The 24,934-nt window shown below is 38.3% G+C and overlaps 1 protein-coding gene across 1 annotated transcript in view; it reads right to left on the bottom strand.

The window, feature by feature from the left end:
* The window catches only part of lmbrd1 (LMBR1 domain containing 1), a 53,794-nt gene extending 29,287 nt beyond the window's left edge, over nucleotides 1-24,507 (bottom strand). Inside the window, exons 1-6 of the mRNA XM_078272920.1 lie at nucleotides 24,420-24,507; nucleotides 22,568-22,744; nucleotides 20,701-20,764; nucleotides 5,982-6,079; nucleotides 5,232-5,299; nucleotides 2,342-2,430 (exon numbers count right to left, since the gene is read on the bottom strand). Of these exons, the coding sequence (XP_078129046.1) occupies nucleotides 2,342-2,430; nucleotides 5,232-5,299; nucleotides 5,982-6,079; nucleotides 20,701-20,764; nucleotides 22,568-22,744; nucleotides 24,420-24,485 (562 nt within the window). The 5' untranslated portion in view covers nucleotides 24,486-24,507. The remainder of the gene's footprint in view (nucleotides 1-2,341; nucleotides 2,431-5,231; nucleotides 5,300-5,981; nucleotides 6,080-20,700; nucleotides 20,765-22,567; nucleotides 22,745-24,419) is intronic.
* Between the last annotated feature and the right edge of the window lie 427 nt (nucleotides 24,508-24,934).

Here is a 24,934-nt window from a genome sequence, read left to right as displayed (position 1 = left end):
CTATGGAGTCTTTAGGTGGTGGCCTCTCCAGGACCCCACCCAGAGACGGCTGGGTCCTCTGAACTGATGTATGCTGCAAGGGAACAATTAGCATTCCACTGAACATCTCATCTACTTTTAGTTTCTCAGAGTTAAAAAGGCTTTGATGGCTGATTTGGAGATGGTCAGCAGCAATATAAGTTGTACTGCATGTGATTTGTCACAGTGGACATGCACTACAACAAGCAAACACACTTGTTTGATATTTTAACATGTATTATCTTTCTCTTTTCTTGTTCTATTTATTCATGTATACTGTCTTACCACTTTAATAAACACAGCCGTTCTCATACAGGAAAACAGAATAACTCCAGGCTCACATTGTAAGCTATAGGAGAGGATTGAAGAGAGTAAAACACACTGGTTGAAATAACTGTTATGGTTTAGGTTTGCTTTCACACATTTATAGTATATAAACACGTATATAATGATAGGCAGTGTTTCTTGCCCAAGTACTTTCAGTTTAAGTAGGACTCCCACCCACTCCACCCCACATTGAGACATGGCCAGAAATACAAGATTGTACTGTCCAGACTTGAATACCAACATCAATAGTAACTGATCTGGATTACATTCAGGCATCATTGGAACACTGTTAACATAATGTAATGTTGGAGCCATTAAAGATGTAGTGGCCTTAATGAACAGTTGTTGCAAAGCAGTCAGCAGGGTTGTGTCAAAAGTGCCTTTCCTTTAGTCAATTAACCTCCCATCTGGAGAGGGAAGAGATGAGGACTTAGAAAAGAGATGATCCTAACATTTCCTCCTCAGCAGCCGAGCAATTTCCCCCTGTGCCAAGGGAGGAAGGTTAGGGAGAGCATGTAGGGGTCCACTACTGGGAAGAGAGGCAGATGGTTCAACTTCCTCCTTAATCCCCAGATGGTAAAAGGCCAGAGGACTGTTAGGAGTGCACATTTGGCAAAGCTCCATTCAACAAGTGAAGATGCCCAAGGAGGCTGTCTTCACAGTGCTGGGATCACACAGTCAAATAATTTTTATGGATTATTATAACTAGTAAATTTCCTATTGTACATTAATATCGAGGGTATAAAGTCACTGTTTTTCAAATATTGGTACATACAGTTACGGAGTCATTTAGTGAGGACTTGCTGGGAAAGTGACAGGTTTGTTATTATCTTACATGTATTTACATGCATAGAAAAATGACTATGATTTGCATGTGGGTACAAAGAAGATACACTTTATCTGAGCAAATTTCAGATGTGCCATCCCTTTACAAAGTTATTTATGTAATTAAAATCACCACACATTCAAAATATGTTTCGCCAATTATTGTATTTGGACCTCATCAACTGTGAAGCATTCTAGTTTGTTGTTTCTGTATGCGTCAAACAGTAAAATCTTCCCTACTTATGCACCTATGTTTCATAGCTTATAGACATGAGTAAACTATGTCAATTAATACTACTTCCCTCACAACCAACCCTATGGAGCATTGCATTCATTTTAAACCTCCATTGTGTAATTTGTTTTTAGTTCTTAGCAAAAACCCCTTTGTTCTTTCACAAATATGTACTCATTCATGTGTAATTCCTTCCACCAACTAATCAAAGTATTCTCCTAAGCGTAGAATCTGACATTCAGAATCATTCAGAATACATAGGAGTGACTCGCTCGAATGACGGCAGCCATGTAGCGCCTCCATCTTTAAAATACATTAGCCAGAGAGGGACATACCTCCGCATTTCACCCTCTTACACCTATTGGCACCGTGACGAATGCAAGGGGGAGATTACTCGCCAGGGAAGCGAAAAAGAGAATTAAAACGACAAAGCGACAGGCAAAGCAACAAGACCAAAGTTAATATTGGAGTGGCTAGAACAGTTGCGTGTAAACGATGGAGAGAGCTAATTTCGAGTTGGACCACCATAGGAGGAAGGGCTAGAAAGTAATATTCAGTTGGTTGTCATATACAATTTCACCGCTAGATGGGAGAAATTCTTACACAATGTAGCTTTAAACATGCTAACCTTGTGTCTTTTTGTTTTGGCTGCAATTGCGCTCCATCTAATTTGCTCCCCATTCTGTCTAAACAAACCATTAGACTTTACACCGATCAATGTGGCTGGATAGTAGTGGAATAGTATAATGAATATAACAGAAAGAAGTAGGGAATTATACAGTGTTAAAAAATGGATAGGGGCAAGATATTTGACATTAAGGGTGTAATGACTATGGCTAATGAAGGGGTAGGGTGGAATGAATTGATTAAATAAAGGTATCGTGGTAACAACAACGATAAAAGTAAGATCCAAGTATTTTCTAAAGAGGCTATACTTACGACTACTCCCAAGCTCTTCAAAAAGGTATTGTACTTTCTCCCATTGGGTGGAATTCTGACCAGGTGGGGCCTCAAGTGGAACAAAGGCTCTGAAAACAATAAAACAATAATTTAGCAGCAGAGCAGCGCAGCGCGAAAGAAAACAAAAAAGAGCAGAGCGGGGGTAGAGGAAATATGCAGCCCAGGCCCGTAGTCACGTCCCCAGCGGCCGCCTCCCAACATATGAGGCGTCCTTTTCGGCCGTCTCCCGGCATGTGATGCGTCCTTTCCCCGTAGGGTATTTCATGCTGGCCACCACGAGAAAAACGTCCCCTTGAACACGTATCAATAGATTAAAAATAGCATGACATTTACACGAACTGCTATAATATATATATTTGTGTGTGTTGTACTTTTTAATTTAATTTTAAAGTTCTTTTATAGCACTTGGTCATCTTAATCTGTGTTTAAATGTGGTGTACAAATGAACTTAACTTGCACTTACTACAATGATGGTAATAATTTAATGAATAAGCTTCAAGTGAACGTGTGTGTGTGTGTGTGTGTGTGTGTGTGTGTGTGTGTGTGTGTGTGTGTGTGTGTGTGTGTGTGTTGTCTGTATCTCCTTTTGGGTTACTTACCTTTACACAATTATTAACTAAAACAACAAGTATGTATGTAAGTATGTATTAAGTTGATGTAAATTAATGCTTTTTTGTTTTTTTATCCGATTCATCAATTAATCGAAAAATAATCGACAGATTAATCGATTATTAAAATAATCGTTAGTTGCAGCCCTAGTGCCCAGTGCACAATATGCTTAAGTTTAGTCTTCGCACTGGCAGTGATGGTTTTAGCAACTGGTGTATTTTCTCTACGAGCCACACACAGGTTTCAAACAAAAAACGAAAAAAATCATGTTTGATGAACATATACCAGTAGCATTGCTGTTGCTGAAAGATGCCAAGAGAGCCAGAGAAATACACTCAGAAAGATAGACTGCAGCTAACAGTGACATAAACCTTGTTTTTAAAATACTTCTATACGTGTATTACTTCTACTACACCAGCGCACAAGTACAAATCCTCACAACGGCATAGGCACAACGCGAAGCCAAGTGAAGTGTAAAATAAATTAATAAATGCCGCCATGCGATTAAAAAAAAATGTACGCGTTATGCTCAGCCCTTAATCGCATCGCGATTAACATATTAATGCTGACAGCCCTAGTTTAGAGCAAACATGGGGCTTACAAATCAAATAAAAAGGATCTTGCAAACATTTTAATGACCTTATCCATCTCCTTTGAAAACTGGATTAATTGCTATTCTCAACACAATGGACAGTCTTCTAAACTTTGCATTCCCTCCTATCCTTTTTTAAATTTATTTTGGAAAGGAACAAAAAACACATGCATCATAAGTTTAATAGCCTTCTACATTTAGTACTATTAACCATGACTTTAATGACCTGCCGAGTCATGTCAGCACTTCTTTGCACAAACACTTAGATATTTGTGCCCCATAAAGTTATACGATCATCTTCCAACTAACCATGTTTTAACCTTTAAACCTGTGTTTCCTTAAAGAGATAGATGTTTTGTTTATTGTAATAAGTTCCCTAGCTCCTAATAACATTAATCAATAATCCTAATAACATTTAGCAATTTAACCCCTTCACTCACTTAGAAACAGACTTTTCAAGGTTTCCTTTAATGTCTAGATAGAAGTTTTAGATAGAAATATATGAACTGTATCTGAACAGTACTTCGATGTTGTGGGGGATAAAATTTCTTCTGAAACAGCACTACCAGTATATCTCATCTATAAGCTGAAGTGGGGAAATGGTCAACATTATTGATGCACAATTTCAGTAAAGACTTTCTCAGACAGCAAATAAATATGGTACTACTTTTTTCAGGAAGTTCAAAAACGTTCACCAGGGGAAGTGAAAGACATTAGATCAGCATATCAAAGACCCCTCTTTGCCTCATGTGCACAATGCTACTTTTGTAAAAGTTTGAATCAAAATGTTATCTAACTAACTCAAAAAATAAAGTCTTAAAAGGCTGGATATATGCATAAATAACTTATTTGCAGTGGCAAAAACAAAACTGTAGCAGTGAAAGATCAGGGGTCATTTAAGGAGTTTAACACTTTGGAAGGTATAAAGACAGCAAACAAAGGCCCTTAAGAAAAGACCTGAGTGAAAAGTCACCAAACGCAGCCATTATGTCTCTCAGTATCAGAACAGCAGGCCAGGATAAAAGCTATCATGTTGTTGAAAATCAAAGGACCAAAGCAACAATTGCCAGAACAAAGCAGTGAGGAGAGGAGCTAAATTGCTTCTGTCTATAAAAAAAAGTCCTAAAATCCAAACTTTAAGTTGTTATAAAGTATAGTCAGGTGTCCTTTATTTCCCCCAAACCAGGTAAGCATTCGTCTAATGCACGATTTAATGGTTGAGAGAGCACATTGCATCGTATAGATTGAACTCCAGGCATGCTGTCACAGCTGCAAATAATTCTATTATGTAGTGCAGGTGGTACGGAACACAACCAGTAAAAAAAAAGCAGATAAATGGGACATGGCTAAAAAGGTGCATCAATACAGATTTGTACATACAATGTCACAAAAAAGCCTCAATATTCCCTCCACAAGTGCTTTGTACAGAGAGAAAATGCAAGGAATCTAGTTTAGGATCAGATAGACAACAATACAACTTATATTTAGACAGAGGTCTATAGTTCTTCTTCTACAGTTTATTTTAAATGGTTTATCATGGCCAGGCAATTGGTACTGTAGCAGTTTGAAGGGTTCATTCTCTCATTAACTGAACACAATGACATATCCAAACTCCCCTCCACCTATCGTGTACTGATGCAGAAGAAGCCACCCATATCTCCAACTTACCCAATTAAAAGGAGCACCACGCAGACAATGGCAAATCCAACTGTGTACTTCAGAGCGTTTTTCACTTGCTGTAATAAAAGAAAAAAATAAACTGGTCAATCACAGCCAAGAAGTGAAATATTATTACTCATTGTGAGTGAGGGAAGGGGGTCATACTCCATTTAGCTAAGGACTATTGAGTGAGAGCTATACAGAGTCAGTGTAGATCCAGTTTGACCTGGCAGAGATAACATGTCACTCCCAGTGCTATTCAAGGCACTTTTAAAGTAACAATACAAAAGACCTCCCTGTCTGTAAGAGAAAGTGCCTCTGTCAGCTCAAAACTGACACATAGAAAGCAGAAAAGGTACTATGCATTAGCTGATGTTTGGTACATCACTCACTAAGAAAGACTTTTAAAGATAGGGATTTAAAATGTCCATTTTCAGGTGACAATATGCAGCCTATAATTTACAGTATGAATGCAGTGGTGCAATGGTTTAACAATGTGACATTGTGTTTTCTTACCGTCACAAAATATTATTTAAAACATAATTGTTCTTTCATTGCTCATTCATGTACAATGTTAAAATGGGTGCTAACAAAGGGGCTGTTGCCTTAAGCTAGCTGGGAAATTTTACTAAAATTACTTAAAGACAATAACAAATGTGCCAGCAGCACCTGAATCATCTGAATGAAATTTGAATTCATCAGAACCGAATCTAAGCAGGCTACATGGCTGTGTGTAGAAGAAGAAAAGTGCATTCTTACCGAGCATTTGTTCACGTTGTCGTCATCCCTTTCTTCATAGTAGAAATAAACAAAGGGGATCCATAGGAAGACACAGAATAGTATGATGGAGTAAAGTGCTATGAAAGAAGAATTGAAATCCAAGAATTAGACACGTAGTTAGACAATTAAACACTAAATATCCATAACCCCTCCCCAGCATAGAGTATGGCATCATGTTCTATCATGACGCTAAAATGTTAAAACATCGCAGTGCATTCATGACAAGTACTGTACATACGTACAAAGCTAATGTTTTTGATTCAGATTTGAAATGTAATCTTTTATTACTGTGAGATGTACCCTGTTCACCCACTTGAAATGATGGTGAATTTCTTATGACAATGTACACATCCAAACTGATTTCTGTGAAGAATATGCCTTAATTTCCCTTATCAGGTTATACCAGTCAGGAACTAATATAATTCCCCCACACCATGTATTTAATTTATAAATAGCAATAGCAATTGTGAATACCATCAACTAAATGCATCATTCAACAGTATCAGAGTATGAGCCAAGAAACAACGTTCCTTAAAACTTTCTCGTGACAAATCTAGGGCAGAGATCACTTATAACTTTATCAAGAAACATTGATACCACAGTAAAACTTACAGTCAGTCATTCATAAACACCTCATATTTAGTTCTTCCACAAATCCAATTTGTCATTTTCACTTTCCCTTCAAACTACTATTCTTATTTTATTCTATTTTATTGCATTGACAACACACAACAACTGATAACTGCTGAGCATCTATGAGGTCCCATGATATGGCAAAATTTCAGCAGATGTTAAGGCTTCCATTAAGAGCTATTGGAAAGTGATTTGCGTTCTTTTTTGTGCTCATTCTTTTTAACTTAATTGAGTTCTGTGCTCACTGTACTGCTCACATTTCTATCTTGCACTCAGTGTGGCGATCCAGATTATTACTATCCTTTACGACAGTGACATCTAATGCCACAGGGCCGAGAGTTTGAGGAGAATTATTTCTAATTTTTTTTAGAACAACCATACTTGTTAAAAGCATGCTAGTGGGTTTGTGAGGCAATTTTAGTGTTTTAATGAAATGATTAAGTTCGGGGCAAACTTCCATCAGACGTAGTTGTTATCATGGAAGAAATGTACAGTAGATGTTTGGGCCCAGCAGGTGCTTATAATTGACATGTTTTTGACCAATGAGAGGTCAGTTAAGCAATAAAGGACCACTGTGCAGAGATGTATATGTATGTATTTAAAAGTTACTGAATTGGTTTGTTAAGCAAAGTATTGTATCCTTCTATAAAATGCTCTATGATACCAGAAATAAAGTTAGGTTCCCCAACGCGTGTCTGTGTGTGTGCGTGCATGCGTGCGTCTGTGTGTGTGTCATTATTTAACCAGAAATGATCCACACAAATTATAAACGGTTATATTCAACCCAGCAGCATCATCACAGGAGATCCCTCAAAAATCTTACCAATTTTATCTGCCTGGCTGGTAAAAACAAAAACTGAAAACATTGTTGTTAAGTTTGGCATGCATTAGTGTTATACATCTATTTTTAAATAGAAACAATTATAATTGTCTCTTTAGCATCTGCCACCAGTAAGTTAATGTATGGTGGGGGGTGATTCATGTAGTAGAATATCAAGTTAGTACATTTCTTCATGCTGGTACTTGAATAATTCAGTTAACTTTATTTTACTTCATTCTGGAATGATAAGTGGACCAAAACAACACTATAACAACTGTTAACAATTACAAGCCACATCATTAATAGCAGTCTGTGTACATGCATTTTCTTTATTATGAGTGCTATCTGTAAAAGCCAGTTAATAATTCCACTGGGTGTGTCTTGAGGCAACGTAGTTTCTGTTCTAATTGGGATCCAGAGCACTACACAATTGATTCAATAGAGAGGCATTTGTATTTAAACACATTATCCTTCTGCCATTGGTGTATTTAATATTGCTTTGGGCAAAACTCACAGAGCAGGTAATCATCAGTCCCATTTCAATGTTGACCACTGCAATAGGAAAAAGCCATCTGCATTTGAAAATTGATTTCATTCACTAGAGCTGGTAACCTTCTGTATGAATGGACACTGAGTGGATACAATACACCTTGGTGAAAGAACTCACTACTTTCTGATCCAATCCTTTTTTGTTTGTTTGGTTCTTCTTGTACAAGCCGCTTTCAAACATGGAAATGCATTAGGAATTCATAGATTGGAGGTGAGGCAAAAACACTTAAATAGAGAGATGCTATTTCAAGCTGGGGACTTTTCTATCTGCAGCAAATGGATGTCGATGAAGACAGCCCAGACAACCCCAAAATAACTTTAAAAAAAAGCATGTCACAAAGATGAGCTCAGCAACATGTTTGGCATTGCTCAATCCCTTCTTGAGGTGATAATGTAGTAAATAATTAGCACAAGTCACATTGTGATGCTAACCAAAAATAAAATGTGCAGGAATACAAACAAACTAAATAAATTTTTTTACCTACATGTTAAATAGAGGTTTGGTATGACAGTAGAGCTTTTTTTATGATGAACAATTATTTTTTTTGTTAAAATAGCATACAAACCATTTCCAACATGAACAGCCCCATTCGTCATCACCACAAGCTAACATAACAACCATAATAATTCATCCATCTTCATCCGCTTATCCGGGGTCGGGTCGCGGGGGTAGCAGCTCCAGCAGGGGACCCCAAACTTCCCTTTCCCGGGCCACATTAACCAGCTCCGACTGGGGGATCCCGAGGCGTTCCCAGGCCAGGTTAGAGATATAATCCCTCCACCTAGTCCTGGGTCTCCCCCGAGGCCTCCTCCCAGCTGGACGTGCCTGGAACACCTCCCTAGGGAGGCGCCCAGGGGGCATCCTTACCAGATGCCCGAACCACCTCAACTGGCTCCTTTCGACGCAAAGGAGCAGCGGCTCTACTCCGAGCTCCTCACGGATAACTGAGCTTCTCACCCTATCTCTAAGGGAGACGCCAGCTACCGTCCTGAGGAAACCCATTTCGGCCGCTTGTACCCTGGATCTTGTTCTTTCGGTCATGACCCAGCCTTCATGACCATAGGTGAGGGTAGGAACAAAAACTGACCGGTAGATTGAGAGCTTTGCCTTCTGGCTCAGCTCTCTTTTCGTCACAACGGTGCAATAAATTGAATGTAATACCGCACCTGCTGTGCCGATTCTCCGACCAATCTCCCGGTCCATTGTCCCCTCACTCGCGAACAAGACCCCAAGGTACTTTAACTCCTTCACTTGGGGTAAGGACTCATTCCCTACCTGGAGAAGGCACTCCATCGGTTTCCTGCTGAGAACCATGGCATAATATTACATGGTAATAATTCATTACAATACAATAAAATAATAACGAAATAAAACAGCTGTAAACCAAATAAACATGTATATTTGACAAAACACTAAGCACATTGTATATGTCTCTTCACCAGTACATGGCTTCTTAGGAGCCGTCCAGAAAGCTCAGGTATTTTTCCTATTTCCTAGTGTAGACATTCAATCTGGCAAACTGTTTATATATACTGTTTTCAAACGCCACCACCCTAGCCATCTCACAGTAGAGCTTTTTAATGTATGAGTTAGGCCTTGATTTAAAGTCAACAAAATCAAACAAGAGTTTTTAACTATTAATGGGTAAGAGATTTAGGGCCCTATCTAGTGTCGTTGCTATTTTAAGACCGTCCAGCGCCCACGTCGCTTAAATAGCAAATGCACCTACGGCCATCTGTGCGCCCATGGGCATGCTGGTCTTAGAGGGAGGTGTGTCCAGGTGCATTCTTGGCGTATTGCTATTTTGAGGCAGCCGAAAGTGATCGTGCCATTGACCAACAAAAACCTGGTCTGAAGTCAACAGCGCAGCATTTCATTGTTATTTTAACAGCGCATTAGTAAATGCGCCTAGGCTTATGCACAGCGCGTGCACACTATGCTTGTTACACACACACACACACACACACACACACACACACACACACACACACACAAGCGCAGCAGCACACAAACATGCAAAAGATTACAAATAAAAATATTACGGTGCAAATCCACCATCATAATAGCAATGCACCATGGTACAAACGCACCTGGCTTTTAAAGGGAATGGGAGATGACACTCTGATTGGTTTATTGCATGTTACGTCCAAAACCCACCTATGAATTAATGAAGACACTAAGTACAACCCTTTTGAACCATGCGCCCGGACCACAGACCCTTTTTTCCGCCGTCAAACTAGCAAAAGTGGATTTGGACACGCCCTAAACGCACCTGTGCCATGCGCTTCATGCCGTGTTCTTAGATTGTTAAAATAGGGCCCTTAGGCCTACACATAAGAAACAACAACTAAATACATGTCATAAGCAGTGCCATTGTAGCATGATAAAATTACACAACACATTTTCAATTGAAAACTAACCATTTCATCCACAACATCAGTACCACACTTTAACTTCAATGTGGAAAAAAAACTGTTCCATATCAGTCAAGAATGCATGGCCTCAAGGAAGTACATTGTGAAATAGACTATATTTCACAAAATGCTCTCTCTGCTGCAGACAAACGATGTCACTGTTATAGTGGCTTGCTTTTTGCCAGCTGTTATTGTGACAGGGCATTACTTTCAATAAACACATGCTCATTGCTTGACTAAGGTATCCATTTACACTCATTTACAGCTAGACAAACTGAGTTTAGGATGATGCCAGGAGCCAATAAATGCAAGCCATCCACAGTATGCAGCCACTGGCATATGCTTGTAGGTTAAAGCAATGGGTAAAATTAATCATGAATATTAACATACTGAGAGAATAGGTCATACTGCATTACCATGTATCATCCATTATTCTCTAAGCAGATCTTCTACTGGGAAAAACGCCTGACCAGGGATACAAGTTTAGCACATTTATCCCCCTGGCAGAGAGCAGAGGAATAACTAATGTATTATCCTGCCTTAACCCTGTAGTTCCTATATAGAATAATCCTATTTACTCATAAGGGAGAAAGCAAAAAATTTAAATAAAAGAAACATATTTTGGAAACAATGTGAGAACATCAACACAAACAACCTCATTATATTTTAATAATCATTTGTGGCAATTTACAACAATTACAACAAACTATCAATCAGAGCAGTATCTGTAGTTTCACATAGTGAAAAACATTAGAGCCTTGTCCTCACCTTAATGTGGCTCTCCACAGGGGCATTAACACCTGGACTTTTGTCCCTTGCAGACAGGCAAAATGTATTACATTTTATGTGAAAATTAAATGCCAGGGGAGCTTTCTCACAGAAACATTGTCTCTGACAAAAGACTCTAGATGACTGATGAAACTATCTGTCCGTACAGACACTTGCTGAAAGGTATGACACTCTGAGCTTGCACTCTCAATTCCAGTAAATATCAGGGGAAGCACCATTTTTGTGGGGCCACACCTGGGATAAAACCCTAGTGAATATAAAGAATTTGAGAGGTAGCACGAAAGACTCCAATTTGATGCCAGTGTTGCTCCATTTCTGCTGGATGTGTGGATACACAGATGTTTGCTAACAATTGATTTTGGAGTCATTCTTCAAGCCACTCAATGCATCTCAAAAAGGTCAAAGAGAGGTATAATAGGATATAAGAAAAAAAATTGTTTCAAATAATAATTTCTTAATGTGACTTTTCCAAAATTGAATCTAGAATATTAAGTCTGTATATTTATGCAAATTAATTGCTGTTTTAACTACTGTAGGTTTGTAATAATTGATATACAACCATGAAAAAGCAGGTCTGAAACAACACTTTCACACATGTTCTTCCCTTGTTTCCCATTCACATGTATGAGTATACGCATGTGGGTTAAATTATTATTTTAATATCAAATTGAAATGAATTGTCAGAAAGCAAAAACAAACATGGCCAACCCACGTTCTAAAGCTATTTTTTTTACTATTTAAAAGATCCAACACTATCCAAAGAAGAAAAAAAGAAAGCTTCCTTTGTTGTTTGACCAACAGACTCTGGAAACATGTCTGTAAGGTTCTGATTTTTTAACATTAAATAGCATAACTATTATAACTTTGAAGACACACTGCTTTTCTAATTAAACATATTACTTACAAAAAAAAAAAATCCAATATCACAGTATATCAACAGCACTTTAAGAATAAATAAAATATCATTTTAAAAGGTCTGCGGTGACTCCCATTTCTAACATTAGCAGCTTGTTTGCATTGACTGACATGTTTCTCAGGCTATCACACTCAGACTTCCACTTGCTTGGCCCAACTCTCCCCCACCCACCTTCCACACTGTCACCAATATTCAGATGTATTGCCCCCAAACTGACAAGATGGCAGCAATCACTAAACTCAACTTCAGACTTTAAAACGGGCAATCTGGAAACCTATAGGTTATGTTGTAGCTGCTGATTCTGCATGTAGAATCTCTGGCATCCAGCCACATGTTTCTCCAGTTTGTTGCCATCTGCTTGTCAATGGTCTGTCACAAAGTGAAACGTCCCGTTTTCTTTCACTTCATAGCTCAATGGTACATTATGCTTGGTTGAAAAGAAGCCACCACATCCCCAGTAGCACAATTGGACTCCACAGGGTTCATTGTGATTGTTGCAGGAAGTAGGGACCACCAATTTCAAAGAGTAGCATTGAAGGACATGAATAGTGAGCTGATATAGAAGAACTTCTTCAGAGGAAAAACATCTTTATGCACCACATTATCGTGGTTCCTGAGCTAGAAGACCAGTGTGCATTAAACACTATTTCTACAGTTCCATTGAGCACAACCAACCTCCCTGATAGGAAAGTTCGCAGAACACATTTAGCTATTGTTTGGTTCAACATGATGCACTGTGCCATCTGACAGCATACACTTTCTCCTTTGGCTCCTTTTGTATGTAGAGTAAAGCGCAATACGAATACCAATATCAAATGTCATTATAAAACCTCAGTGATGGTTTTGTAATGGGTCAGTACAAAAGTAACATAAATGCATTTTAGCTATCTCAGCATGCTTACCAAAAGCTGGTAGCTAGGTTACTTAGTTACCCCATGTCACCTCCAGGTAACACATAACCTGGCTTGCTGGATATACAATGCTGGGATAAAGCCTGACCAACGCACTGGATGTTCCTCCTGCTATCTCCGCTATCTATTTTGCAAGAGCACCATCATTGCATCCAGGGTTTAGTGCAGCCAAGGATGATTGTGATGGGTTTAAAGAAATTCAAACAAGTCAGAGCGTTTTTTCCCACTTCCCAGAATAGATAAGCAGTGTATCCAGACCATACTCCAGCGCTGAGGAGATAGGTTTGGAAATGCAAGATTAGGTAACACACAACAAAGATTTGCTGAGATATGTTTTTGCAAATTTTCGGCATTGGTCTGAACTAGGCTAATGGCATCTGCATGAAATGAAAATGCTTAAAATCTTCGAAGATTAATGGCAAAGCAACAATGATACAATTGGGGAAACAAAGTGGTATACTAACACCTGACCAGTATAGCAGAATGGCCAACATTATCGGCCAATATTAGCGTATTATAGATATAGTGTTATCAGGGCCAGATGTACGTACATTTGCGAATGTAGCGTTATCAGCGCCATGGCCAACCCGCAGAAAGCGCACGCTGTGATACTGCAGTTCATCAGGTAATCAGCGCCTTTCTCCGCCCACTATACCGTAAATTGTGCTGTAGCAAAGCGTTAAGTACTTGTGCTATGATACGGCTGAGTGCAGACTACGATAATCCCACTGCTGATGCTATGACTGTTTGAAATGATCCTGACGCCAATATTTGTAATGTAGCGAGGAGTTTAACAACTGCTGGAAGGGAATGTGAACGCTGAGTCGGAGATTCAATGTCATCTTTGATTTCTTCCAGTAACTGTAATATTACATGGCTGCTTAATCTGTAAAGCTTAATGATTTCGTGTTCACTCAACTGAAAAAGTGTGATCCTTGTGGCAAAAATCTTTTCAGCTTGTCTCCTTCACCTGTGTCTTCGTCTTGCTCGCATTACTGCTGCCATTTCACCAGGAGGCATATGCGAGGGAACCCGCTTGCGGCTGGTTTACACCTGCTTTTAAGAGGCGGAGAACTTTCACCGTAAAATAGAGGCGCGCTGTCATGGGTGTTTTTTGTACATAACGCAGAATACATAATTAGGCGCACTTTACGCTTCCCCTCCCCTCTCTTTATGGGAAACTCCCACTTTCCCCTTCACCCTCCCGTAAATGCATATGCATGACACGGAAAAGGGCAATTTGCCATTTTCAGTTCCGGCAAAAGGTAGTCTGCGCTTTTCCCTTAGTGCGGCCCGTTTGTACATACCTCGCCATGCTTTAACACGCACGTTGCAAAACAAATACGCCTGAAGTGGGCGCAAAAGCGTTAGTACATCTGGCCCACAGTGTATCTGTAAGTCAAGGACTAACAAAAAATTACATAACTGAAATTTCAAATATATTTTTAGAATGAATGTATCAGTTACCTAGTTCGTCAGGTTTATTTTTTCTAAAATGTCCCGTTCAGTATAATTTTGTTAAAATTCTTTGATTACCAGATTGAAGTGATTCTCATCAAATATGTTGTAACGTTTTAACTTTAAAGTCTCAGTCTCAGGTTGTGGCTTTTGCACACAGTGGCAAGAAAAGTGCTTCTTGTTACTTATGCACACTGGACAATGTTCTTATCATTGAAGGCCCCTCCATATCACACAGAGCTGCCCTCCAAAATAAATCTGCAATTTGTCAATGTTTTCAGAATGCTTTTAAAAGAAGCACTAGGCTACCACTAAACAAGAATCACAGACAAAAAGAAAGTACTTGCAGTGTATTTACAAGAGAATTGCATCCTCTCTAACTTCTCCCCTACAAATGGCATTAAACAAGGCAGAGAGAAAGCCAATGATTTATTTAAAAGGTCCCAGGGGTATTTTGCCCTGTTGCTTAAGGGGCTTTTGCACCACTGCCTTGAAGTACTGAGCAGTCTAAGGAAATGTATAAATGGACAGACACTGGAGATTGAAAGGCTAGGCTTTCAAACTTAGGGTTCATCAAAGATCACAAAAAGCTATTTGGGCTCTAAAAGGAAGTTGGTGTTTCAGTTACAGACACGCACAGCCTCTGTCAAGTTGAAGGTACATTGTATCTCTAATATTACACAGTGTAGAATTCATGAATAAATGCAGTGTTCATTTTCTACAGACACTAAGTAACATCTCACTTTGACAAAATATTTTTACCTCCTGTTTTTGGCATAACATTTGCATTCTGATATAGCGGTTACTCTCTTCATCACTGGTACTCAGGGCAAATAACTATACTCAATCAGTCCTAAATGCCTGCTTTTATCTGTCTAAGATGTAACATAACTGAAACGCATTTACTTGACCTACGTATGATGTTACTGTTAAAGTGCACTGTAGCCATGATAGGAAAAGGAGTCTAAGCAACTGTGAGATTTCACAAAAATTTAGATAAGAGTGCTTTTACATGCAGTTTAATGAACAAAAATGTGCAAAATATCCTATACATATCACAAAGTCATTCCCATTCATTCTGTATAATTGTGAGGATTTCTATACAAATGAAGAATACAAGCAGGGTTCAAAAGTAGCAAAGCTCTTAAAATAACAATAGAATTGTGTTATATTATAATTACCCCACTATCATTTCTCCACTATGACAACATTGTGCTTGTAAAACTCTACAGGGTAATTACACAGCAGAAATGTGGATTCAAAACTGATGCAGAAATGCTGACAGAGTCAACTATAGGTTTGATTACGCTTGTGTCCAGAGGAAAATGTACACATTTCTGAACCAACAACTGACAGAAATTCACCAAATGACAGCTATGTAAGGCCATCAAATGATTCCAAACATCAAGAAAATAATGCAGTGTTCATAGAAATCAATAGACATACACATGCTTTTTAACTGTGATGACCACTACAATACAAGTCAATCACCTTGAAGAAAAACATGTTTCAGTGGAGGAAAGTGGAGATCACTGTGTCAAACCTGTAATTATTCCATTTTTGAAGAGACAAATGGACAAGGCTGTCAAAACATGGTCTTAAAGAAAATTCAACTTTAAAAGGTTAGATTTGTAAGGAGGATGTGCATACAACACACATGGAGCTTGGTCTCCACCTACTGGCAAATAAAAAAACAATGCCCCAATGCAACAAAAAACAAAAAAAACAATGCCCCCTCAGGTAGCAACAATTTGATTTATCATATTTAATATTATTATTGTAGCCTTCCTCAGCTCACAGTCCTCTAAAAATGTCATTTTCACAAACATCTATTCACTGCAGAGACACTATATAGTATGGTCACATAGAAATGCATCATGGATTCCATTTAGTTAGATCCGAATATGTGACAAGCTCACTCAATATATTACTATAACGCCTACTTTCAGATTATTTTTAAGATAAGAATCTTAAGAACAGCACAATGGCCTGAGTAACATGTCATATGTCAAATGGTGCGTCAAATAGGCATCTCTAAGCTCGGAATGCATTTGCAATATTTAAAATGCACTAGCTTTATTCCAAAAATATGCTTTGAGGTACTTTGCACAATATCAATCAAAATGGCAAGGCTCTGGTTTTTGTATTTTAGGGTGATATTACAAACACTCAGCCTTCCTTGTCAACAGCCAAAGGTTACAAGACCACAACAAATTTGGAAGCGGATCATTCTGCACCATACACTCCCAAAGCTATGATCACATGGATATATGCTTGAGGCAAGTAGCAAACTCTTTCAAGCGTCTCCCTTATCCCTTCCCTAGCTCCTGGAATGCATACTCTTGGTATGTAATTTTAGCTGGATAAGATTTATATTGAACTACTGGATATATGAAAACAAATACAAACTATATTTTGGTACAATGTCTACTTAACAGACAATATAGAATCATAGTATGCATCAATTTCTTGAGTGTAACTGCACCATGAACATGATTTGGCCATTAGATGAATTAAAATTACTGCATTCACAACTAAGTCTGCAGAATTATTGATTTCTTTAAGTCTCTATAAAGCAAAGTTCCAATTAAGGGGGATATCTAATCTAAACTATAGATATTAATAGTGAAAATCATATTTGTGTACTATGGGCCCTTGAATGCTGGATTCACGTGCAGTGTCCATGGTCTGTAAAAGACAATTTTCTGATGTCATTATACTAGTGGAAGTGGTTTCTTTGATTGGGCTGTCTGGGCAAAGATACATCTTGTTTTGCATTTGGCATTTCTGAACAGACGGTACATAACAGTATTGCTGACAGGCACTTTAAGCCAGCATCTGTTAGAAAACATGTGATCTAGTGTCTTTGGCATGACTGAATTTGCTATCGTGAAAGACAACAAACTCCTGTTATCCTTTAATACGACAATCATGAAGAAATTTCAGTGGCACTAATAGCTTTCAGTTAGGAATTTATCAGCCAAATGGCCTGGATACTGTCCCAATGAATTGCAACCATGCTCAAATACTGGAATTATGGAGGGATACATGGGGACTGGACCTGCCCTTTCTCATAGTAAGAGAATCAGGCAGGATAAGTCCAAGATACTACTTATGATACAACACAGTATGCCACAAGCCAAAAACAGTCACCGTCAGTGCCAGTGAAACATTATAATTTTTATGAATGCAAACTAAATGTGAGAAAAACGACAAGTAAAGCAATGAAAGAAGGATGTAGCTAAAGGCTGGCTTGGAAAGTAATACTATTAGATTTCGTTTTGCCAAGATGAACAGGCAAGGAACACAAGCCCTGCAATGATCGTGAAGGTGGTAAACAAACTGTTTTGCCATCCAGTACACATTTGAAAAATAAAATAAGATAAATACAACAGTAAATAATTCTTAAAATCTTGAAAACTAACTTTTTGTACTGGCACAAGCTGGATTGTTGGCACATCCCATTTTTTCTATTATATCCTTTAACGGGTGATAAAAGAGTAAACTCTTAAAATTTTAAAATACCCAAAACAGCAGCTGTAACACTCAATGCCTGTAGGTGGCGCAGGTGTGAAAATTGCTGCAGCTATTACATTACGTGCCTGTAGATGGTAACATCAAGTTTACAGTTGTAGGTCTAAGCTGCTGCTGCAATTAATATACCTTTTTCACTGTATACATGTTGAACTGTCATAGCAGGAAAAGCACAGGTTAAATTAAGTACCCTAGTAAGCCATGACAGTGTGCCAGAGTACATAATACCAGGACCCTGGAGGTAGCTCACCTAAATGGAATGCAGTCGTTGTCAGTTTACAAGTTTTCCGTGAGCTTTTGAGAGGCGGTGAGCAGAGCTGCACGCTCCTCATTTGCATAAAGTTGCCTTGATTCAACGTTATTCAAATGAGTAGCGGGCGACTCGACGCCCTGCTTCTCCAAAGTCCTCGCAATGCTACCAGAATGCATTGCACAGCTGCTCCCATAGAAATTAATGGGAAGCGTGGAAATGATGCCGACGGTGGACACGTACTATTACTCGCAATTTCTACCAGCTGCGGAACAATTCAGCACAGGGCAGATTGTGCGGGACAGGACGTCGAGCACAGAAACAAAATAAAACATCCGGTTAATTTTCAAAATAAAATACACTGAGCTACGCTGGAATTACATGATACCACCAAATTTCATGAACCAATAAAAATGATAAAGGTGTAATGCGAAACTAATAGCAGGATCAGTCAAGAACAGTCTGCACATGCCTGCACAGTTCTTAGACTATGTCTAAATTAAGTGAAAACACCTGTGTTGATGGACAGTGTGTGTGGCCTGGCAACACAGTCTTACGGCAGTTCGTGAAATGGTCATGTAATTTTTTATCTACGTTTATCTCATTTTTTTCATGATGGTCAGCATGTTTTTTAAACTAATGTATTTCAATAGGAAGCATCTTTCGTGATCACAGCACGATTCTTTCTTTCTGTCAGTCAGGCGTGAAATGAACACGATCGTTGAAAATTTCGTGATGTGCCCACGTGGGTTGGGTTTAGGAAAAGAAGAACGGGGAAAGGAAACGTGACACGCGGGACATGATCCCCGGTCTCTAGGGGACACAGGACAACAACAGGACGGTTGGGTTTAGGAAAAGAAGAACGGGACGGTTGCGTTTAGGAAAACAAGAACGGGGAAAGGAAACGTGACACACGGAACACAATCCCTGGTCTCTGGGGTGAAAGTCCTGTGTTGTTTGACCCATCCACCACCCCAACCAACCTCCCTACGCAGATTTTCGGCCTTTCATACTACTCGCTACCGTAGTTGCTCTTAATACATTAGTTTAAAAAAACGTGCTGACCATCAAGAAAAAAAACGAGATAAACGTGCCTGTGTAAACGAATCAATAGATTAAATTACGTGACCATTTCACGAACTGCCGTGAGACTGGGATGGGCCTGGATACAAGCAATGGGTTTTGCTGTACTACAGGTTATAAAAAACAAAACAAAAAATAGAATGCAAACCTAAAGACGGCAAACCTAAGAAAGAAACCTAACTTAACCTACAGCTACTGACAATAATAATGTATCAACTTTAAATCAGTGCTCAACACTGACAACACCAAAATGTTACAATCACTTAGGCTACAATGAACTCATAAGAACAGTCAGAGTATTTTGAGGATAGCAGGGTTTTGTTTTTTTTTACCACTGCTATGGTAATCCTGACCAGTCTTATAAACTTTTTTATCAACTTGATCTGTAAGCACAGGATTTTCCTATCAGGTTTCTCCTTTACATAAATTCTGTAGCTAGTCACATGCAACAATATGCAAAGTAGCCTACTTTATATGATAAAAACAACATAGCAGGGTCCAGCATATAAAATATATTACGTATGTGTGTATATATATATATATATATATATATATATATATATGCGCTAAATCATACACTCTAAACAATTGAAAGATTATGTAACCATGTAACCAAGAAAGGAATTACACACATTTGCATAACTGAAAATATATATGACCAATAACCAAAGACTATAATAGCAAAACATTGCATCTATAAGAAATGCCTAACATAAACTGCAAATGGTGTAAAGATGTGAGTAAATATGATCATCATTGCCCATCATTATCACACAGTGGGCAATTTATCAATTATACTAAAATGCCTTCATATGAATCATTTAATCATTATTTTTTAACGCCGACAGGATGCTCTAGGATAACTGAGCTACTCTATGGGATTTTAATATACATCTTAAAGTGATAGCAGGAGCCAAACTGCTCCAGAGCAGGTAAGATGTGCAACCCAAGTTACTATAGAGATACCCTGTGTGAAGTGAGTCATCATTGTTGGAAACAATGAGCCAGTGTGAATCCCAAAGTTGCTAACCCACTAAAATTGCTGTGTGGGTGAGTCAGGCCCCAGGTGTAATTAAAATTTAACTGGCACTAACTTTAATTGAAAGAAGAGATAGGGTTGATGTCATAGAAGAATGACGAAGCACACTTATAATCATTGATCTCAAAACAGCTAACCTCAATGAAAACATTTAAACAAAAGAGCAAATTCAGAGAATGAGAGATGTATTCCTAGTAGATTCTGCAGTAAATAATCTTATCTACTTAAGAGTTTGTTCACAATTATTTATTTTATTTTTTATGTGCACCCACACAGAGAGGTATAACGAGAATGCACTTACTGTAATATCCATACAGCACAGTGTCTTCAATTTGCCCTCTCGTCTCATTGTTCGCTGCCCATTCCTGGATGTTACCAAAGAAATATTCCATAATGAACATTCAAATTAAGTTTAACAGTAAAATACACAAGTGTAATAACCAATGAGAACAGGCATCAATTAGAGTAAAGCTCATTACACTAATATAAAATATAGTGTGATAATTAACACAAACAGAGGGAGGTATGGTGTATATTCTGAACACTATTAATTCCATCACTCGTTTGTTTGCCATACTCTTATAACCATTTAGGGCAGAGACATGAAACAAAAAGGGCAATACACCTGATTAATGAATGAATCCAAGACCTGGAAAGGGGTAGGTCAAGCTTAACTAGCAAGCACATAGGCTATAGCAGTGCTCTGGCAGTTTTGTTTATATAGTTTCACAAACTGAATTCAGACATAAATAGAGAATGAAAAACAGACTGATACTGGGGGAATTACTTTTAAGCTATCAGACCTTGGTCTAAATCTATTTTTATTTATATATAGCACAGGTGTAGGAAATGATTCATCGTAAGCTTTAATTTACTGCATTTTACTTTAAGAATGAATTCTTCAATTGAAAAAAAAACCCTGAAAAGCTGCAAATAAGATTGAAAGTCAGGTATTGTTTTTGAGTAAAGGCAGTTACACACCAACCAGACGTCCGACCATTGGCAGAAAAGGCAGTTGGACTGATCAGTCTCCCCGAGAAAAAGTGCCTCAGAACACACCAAAGCGGTGAGACGTAATACGTCTCTATAACAGCAGACGGCGCTAATCTGTATTGTCGCCCAAAAAAATGAAAACCGGCAGCTAATTGGTTGAACGCATCACATGGGTCTGGCTGCTGCTTCCGGATTTTGGATTTCTCAACCGGCCATTACTGGCGACTCATTCAGAATACGATCTCATATTGTACTAAAATAGTTCACCGAAACATGTTTCTGAAAACATTTTAAGCGAGAAATAGGCCATGCAGTTGCTGAATCTGTCTTCATTTCAGATCGACAAAGATCAGTTTAAAAGATTTGTCAGATTTTGAGAGGCTTAGTCACGCTCATCCCGCTTGCCATTTCCAGGTGAGTCCTGACTGCCCTGTCTCCGACTGAGCATGTCTGGCCAGCCAAAATGAAGGCAAACAGCTCCTCCAACGGACAACGGCACAGAACACACCGAACAGACTCGAGTCACTGACCTCGCCAGACCGTCCAACGGCCGATTATCGGCCCGGTGTGTAACTGCCTTAACAGCCTAAAGTAAAATGTTTGTGACAGTGTCTGCAGTGTCATAATTCTCACTGCTCTAACACATGCTGAAATTATCTCATCCCATTAGAAGCTAGTATTATTATTCTTTACACTTGGCAAATTTCAGCAGAAAAGCCACCATCTAATTTCATGCCTATTTGCTGATTTGTATTTTTCTTTATTATAAAGTATAATCACCAATAAATCATGTTTGATTAGGTGAATGAGGGATTATTTCCCTGGTAAATTAACATGTGCATCTTATTTTAGGTGGCCATGACTAAATGGTACGGAAAAAAGCAACCCTTTAGCAATCAAAGCAGCTCACAACCCACAGAAGAAACAGATTACCTGCTGTTCAAATCAAGATGCCACTTCACACAGCTAAATCTTCAAATAGATAGAAACAAATGCAATGACTTTGCAAAAAAAATTATGAGCAAATAAATGCATTTAGCTTTTAGATAGAACTAAATCAATATCCACTTTGTCTAATTCTAAGAAAATTACAAAGCAAAGTTAAAAACTGCCTCAGGAAAACTTGTTATCATTTCTCAAATTGATTTAACTGGTGCTGTTAGACAGATACTAACCTTATAGGTGCCATTGGGATACTTCATGAATGAAACAAGGAATATATCCACTGGAAGAAGTGCAGAAGTTATCAAAGCAATGGCCAGTGCACATATTGCTGTGATAGTTGAAACAACTTCACTCTCTTGACGACTTTGAAATTTCCGAATGTAGACCCAACAGAAAGCCAGGATTACCTGAAGAGGGGCATTTAATAATCAAGTTAAAACAAGTGGAGAATAATCCCATTATGAGGAACAATAAAATGAGGAATATAGTGCCAAAACAATATTTGGCATAGACAATGACATTTACAACCAAAATATTACTATTAAATCTGATGATTATATAGTACAATTGTATGTTGTACTAGGTTAATAAAATAAGGAGACAATAATAAAAAGAAAACATTAATGGGAGATTTGACACATGGGTTGAAACAAAGTAAAATATGATGCAATCTGATATAATACACGGCAGCACAATCTATTTATTCTTACATTGATCACTGTTTTTATTTAACTTAATTATACTGTGTGTTCACAATGTGTGTCCTCTTATGCCTGCTCAACACTGCTTGGAAACTCTAGCTTCAGTGTGCGTGCGTGCGTGCGCGCGTGTGTGTGTGTGTGTGTGTGTGTGTGTGTGTGTGTGTGTTGCTGACTCCCAAAAAGAAATACTCAAACCAAAGCGTTAACATAAGAAGAAGGGGATTATTCACTGAGAATAGCCTGACTGCAGGTGCTAGGAAACAGCTGATCTGATTATATCATACTCCTTCGTTCACAAACATTGGTAAGGACTGACAGGAAATAAAGTTGACTTCTGATAAGAAGCAGAATAATAGACAACTATGTACTACACCTTTTATTCTTACTGTGCATATGCTAATGTATGTTCCTGTTTAACATGAAAAAGACAAACAAACAAAAGGTAGAGGGGATTGTCAATGTAACAGGCAGGAAAGTCATTAGACAGAGAAGTAAATAAGGGTCTCCAAAATGACAAGGTCATATTCAAGGCACACAAGCTGTAAGAAGTGAGGACACTGCTAAAACTAGTCCCTTTAGATCAAGGCCTGCCATTCACAGACAGGATCAATTAAAGGCCCGCAGCCTTAAGCCTCTAGCTGCTTGTTTTGCCAGGTAAAGATGCGGGCTTTGCATTCAAATAAGATCCACTGAAAGGTTTGCTCAAATAAAAGGGCTGCTGGTGGTGGGAAGGGAGGCAGAGCGATTTATTGGCATCCAGGCATTCTTCTGGACGGCATGTGACTCTGAGAGACGGAGAGACAGCTCAGATAATGAGTGCTCAATTAGACAGCAGATTACCTAGCTGACCAACTTCAAGGCATTCAGTTAAGTAACGTTACCGCTGAAGTCATTGTCTCTAAATGGGTCAGAAAGTACGACTCACAGAAACGGAAAGGTTATACATATGTACATATACATATGTGTGTTTGCAGCGATGGAAAGCTTTTTTTGCTTTTCCAGCAGTACTCAATTATTTATTCGGGAGATCATAACTTTTGTAAAGCGCATTTAAAACCTTGTGGTGAAACCTAACTACGCACAGTAGAATGTCTTATCGGAGATTTTAATTTTCTGTTTAATAGAGTAAAAATCCCTGCTATTCTCGATGTAGTGGTGTTTTACAGTGCTCCTGCTTATAATAGTATGAAATATAAACGTATACTACACTAAGCGCTTCCTACAAAACAACAGCATGTAAGTGTGTCATGGCTAATGATAGCTAAAACCAATTCAATGCCAATATTGACGATACGTTAACACACCGCAGCCATGTCGCGCAACTCTTCCCCTGCTAAACATCTCAAACTAATTGTATACAGACAAATACAAATTTGCTTACCAAAAGTATAAAGGTGAAAATAGACCATCCGAGAACAGACTCGGAGAGCAACGACTGATCCGCCATCTTCACTTCCTGCAATAACAAACCCACGTGCTCCCGTTGACGTCACCACGAGGCGGGGCAGGGCGAGCAGCAGCCGTGGCCGTGACGTCTCCGCAGAAAGTCGCATGTCTGTTGATGTCCATATGCTCATATAGTCCTTTGATGTTCATTATATGTATTTTGTAATGTCTTTTGTGTAAATTATTCTTTGTATTTTGGAAATATTTTTTAAAAGTAATGTCTAATATATATATATATATATATATATATATATATATATATATATATATATATATATATATATATATAATTTTTACAGATATTCTCATTAAGTAATGGATCATATCTTATAATCTGATAAAATACAAATAATCAAGTAAAGTATTTAAAAATTATACTTTACATTATGGTATTTGTCTCTGTGACTAAATGTTTTTAGTTTCCACCACTGTATACAATTGCATTGGATT

This window comes from Sander vitreus, chromosome 17 (genome assembly GCF_031162955.1).
Source record: "Sander vitreus isolate 19-12246 chromosome 17, sanVit1, whole genome shotgun sequence".
NCBI classification, from domain to species: domain Eukaryota; kingdom Metazoa; phylum Chordata; class Actinopteri; order Perciformes; family Percidae; genus Sander; species Sander vitreus.
This window is presented reverse-complemented; position numbering and strand designations above follow the sequence as displayed.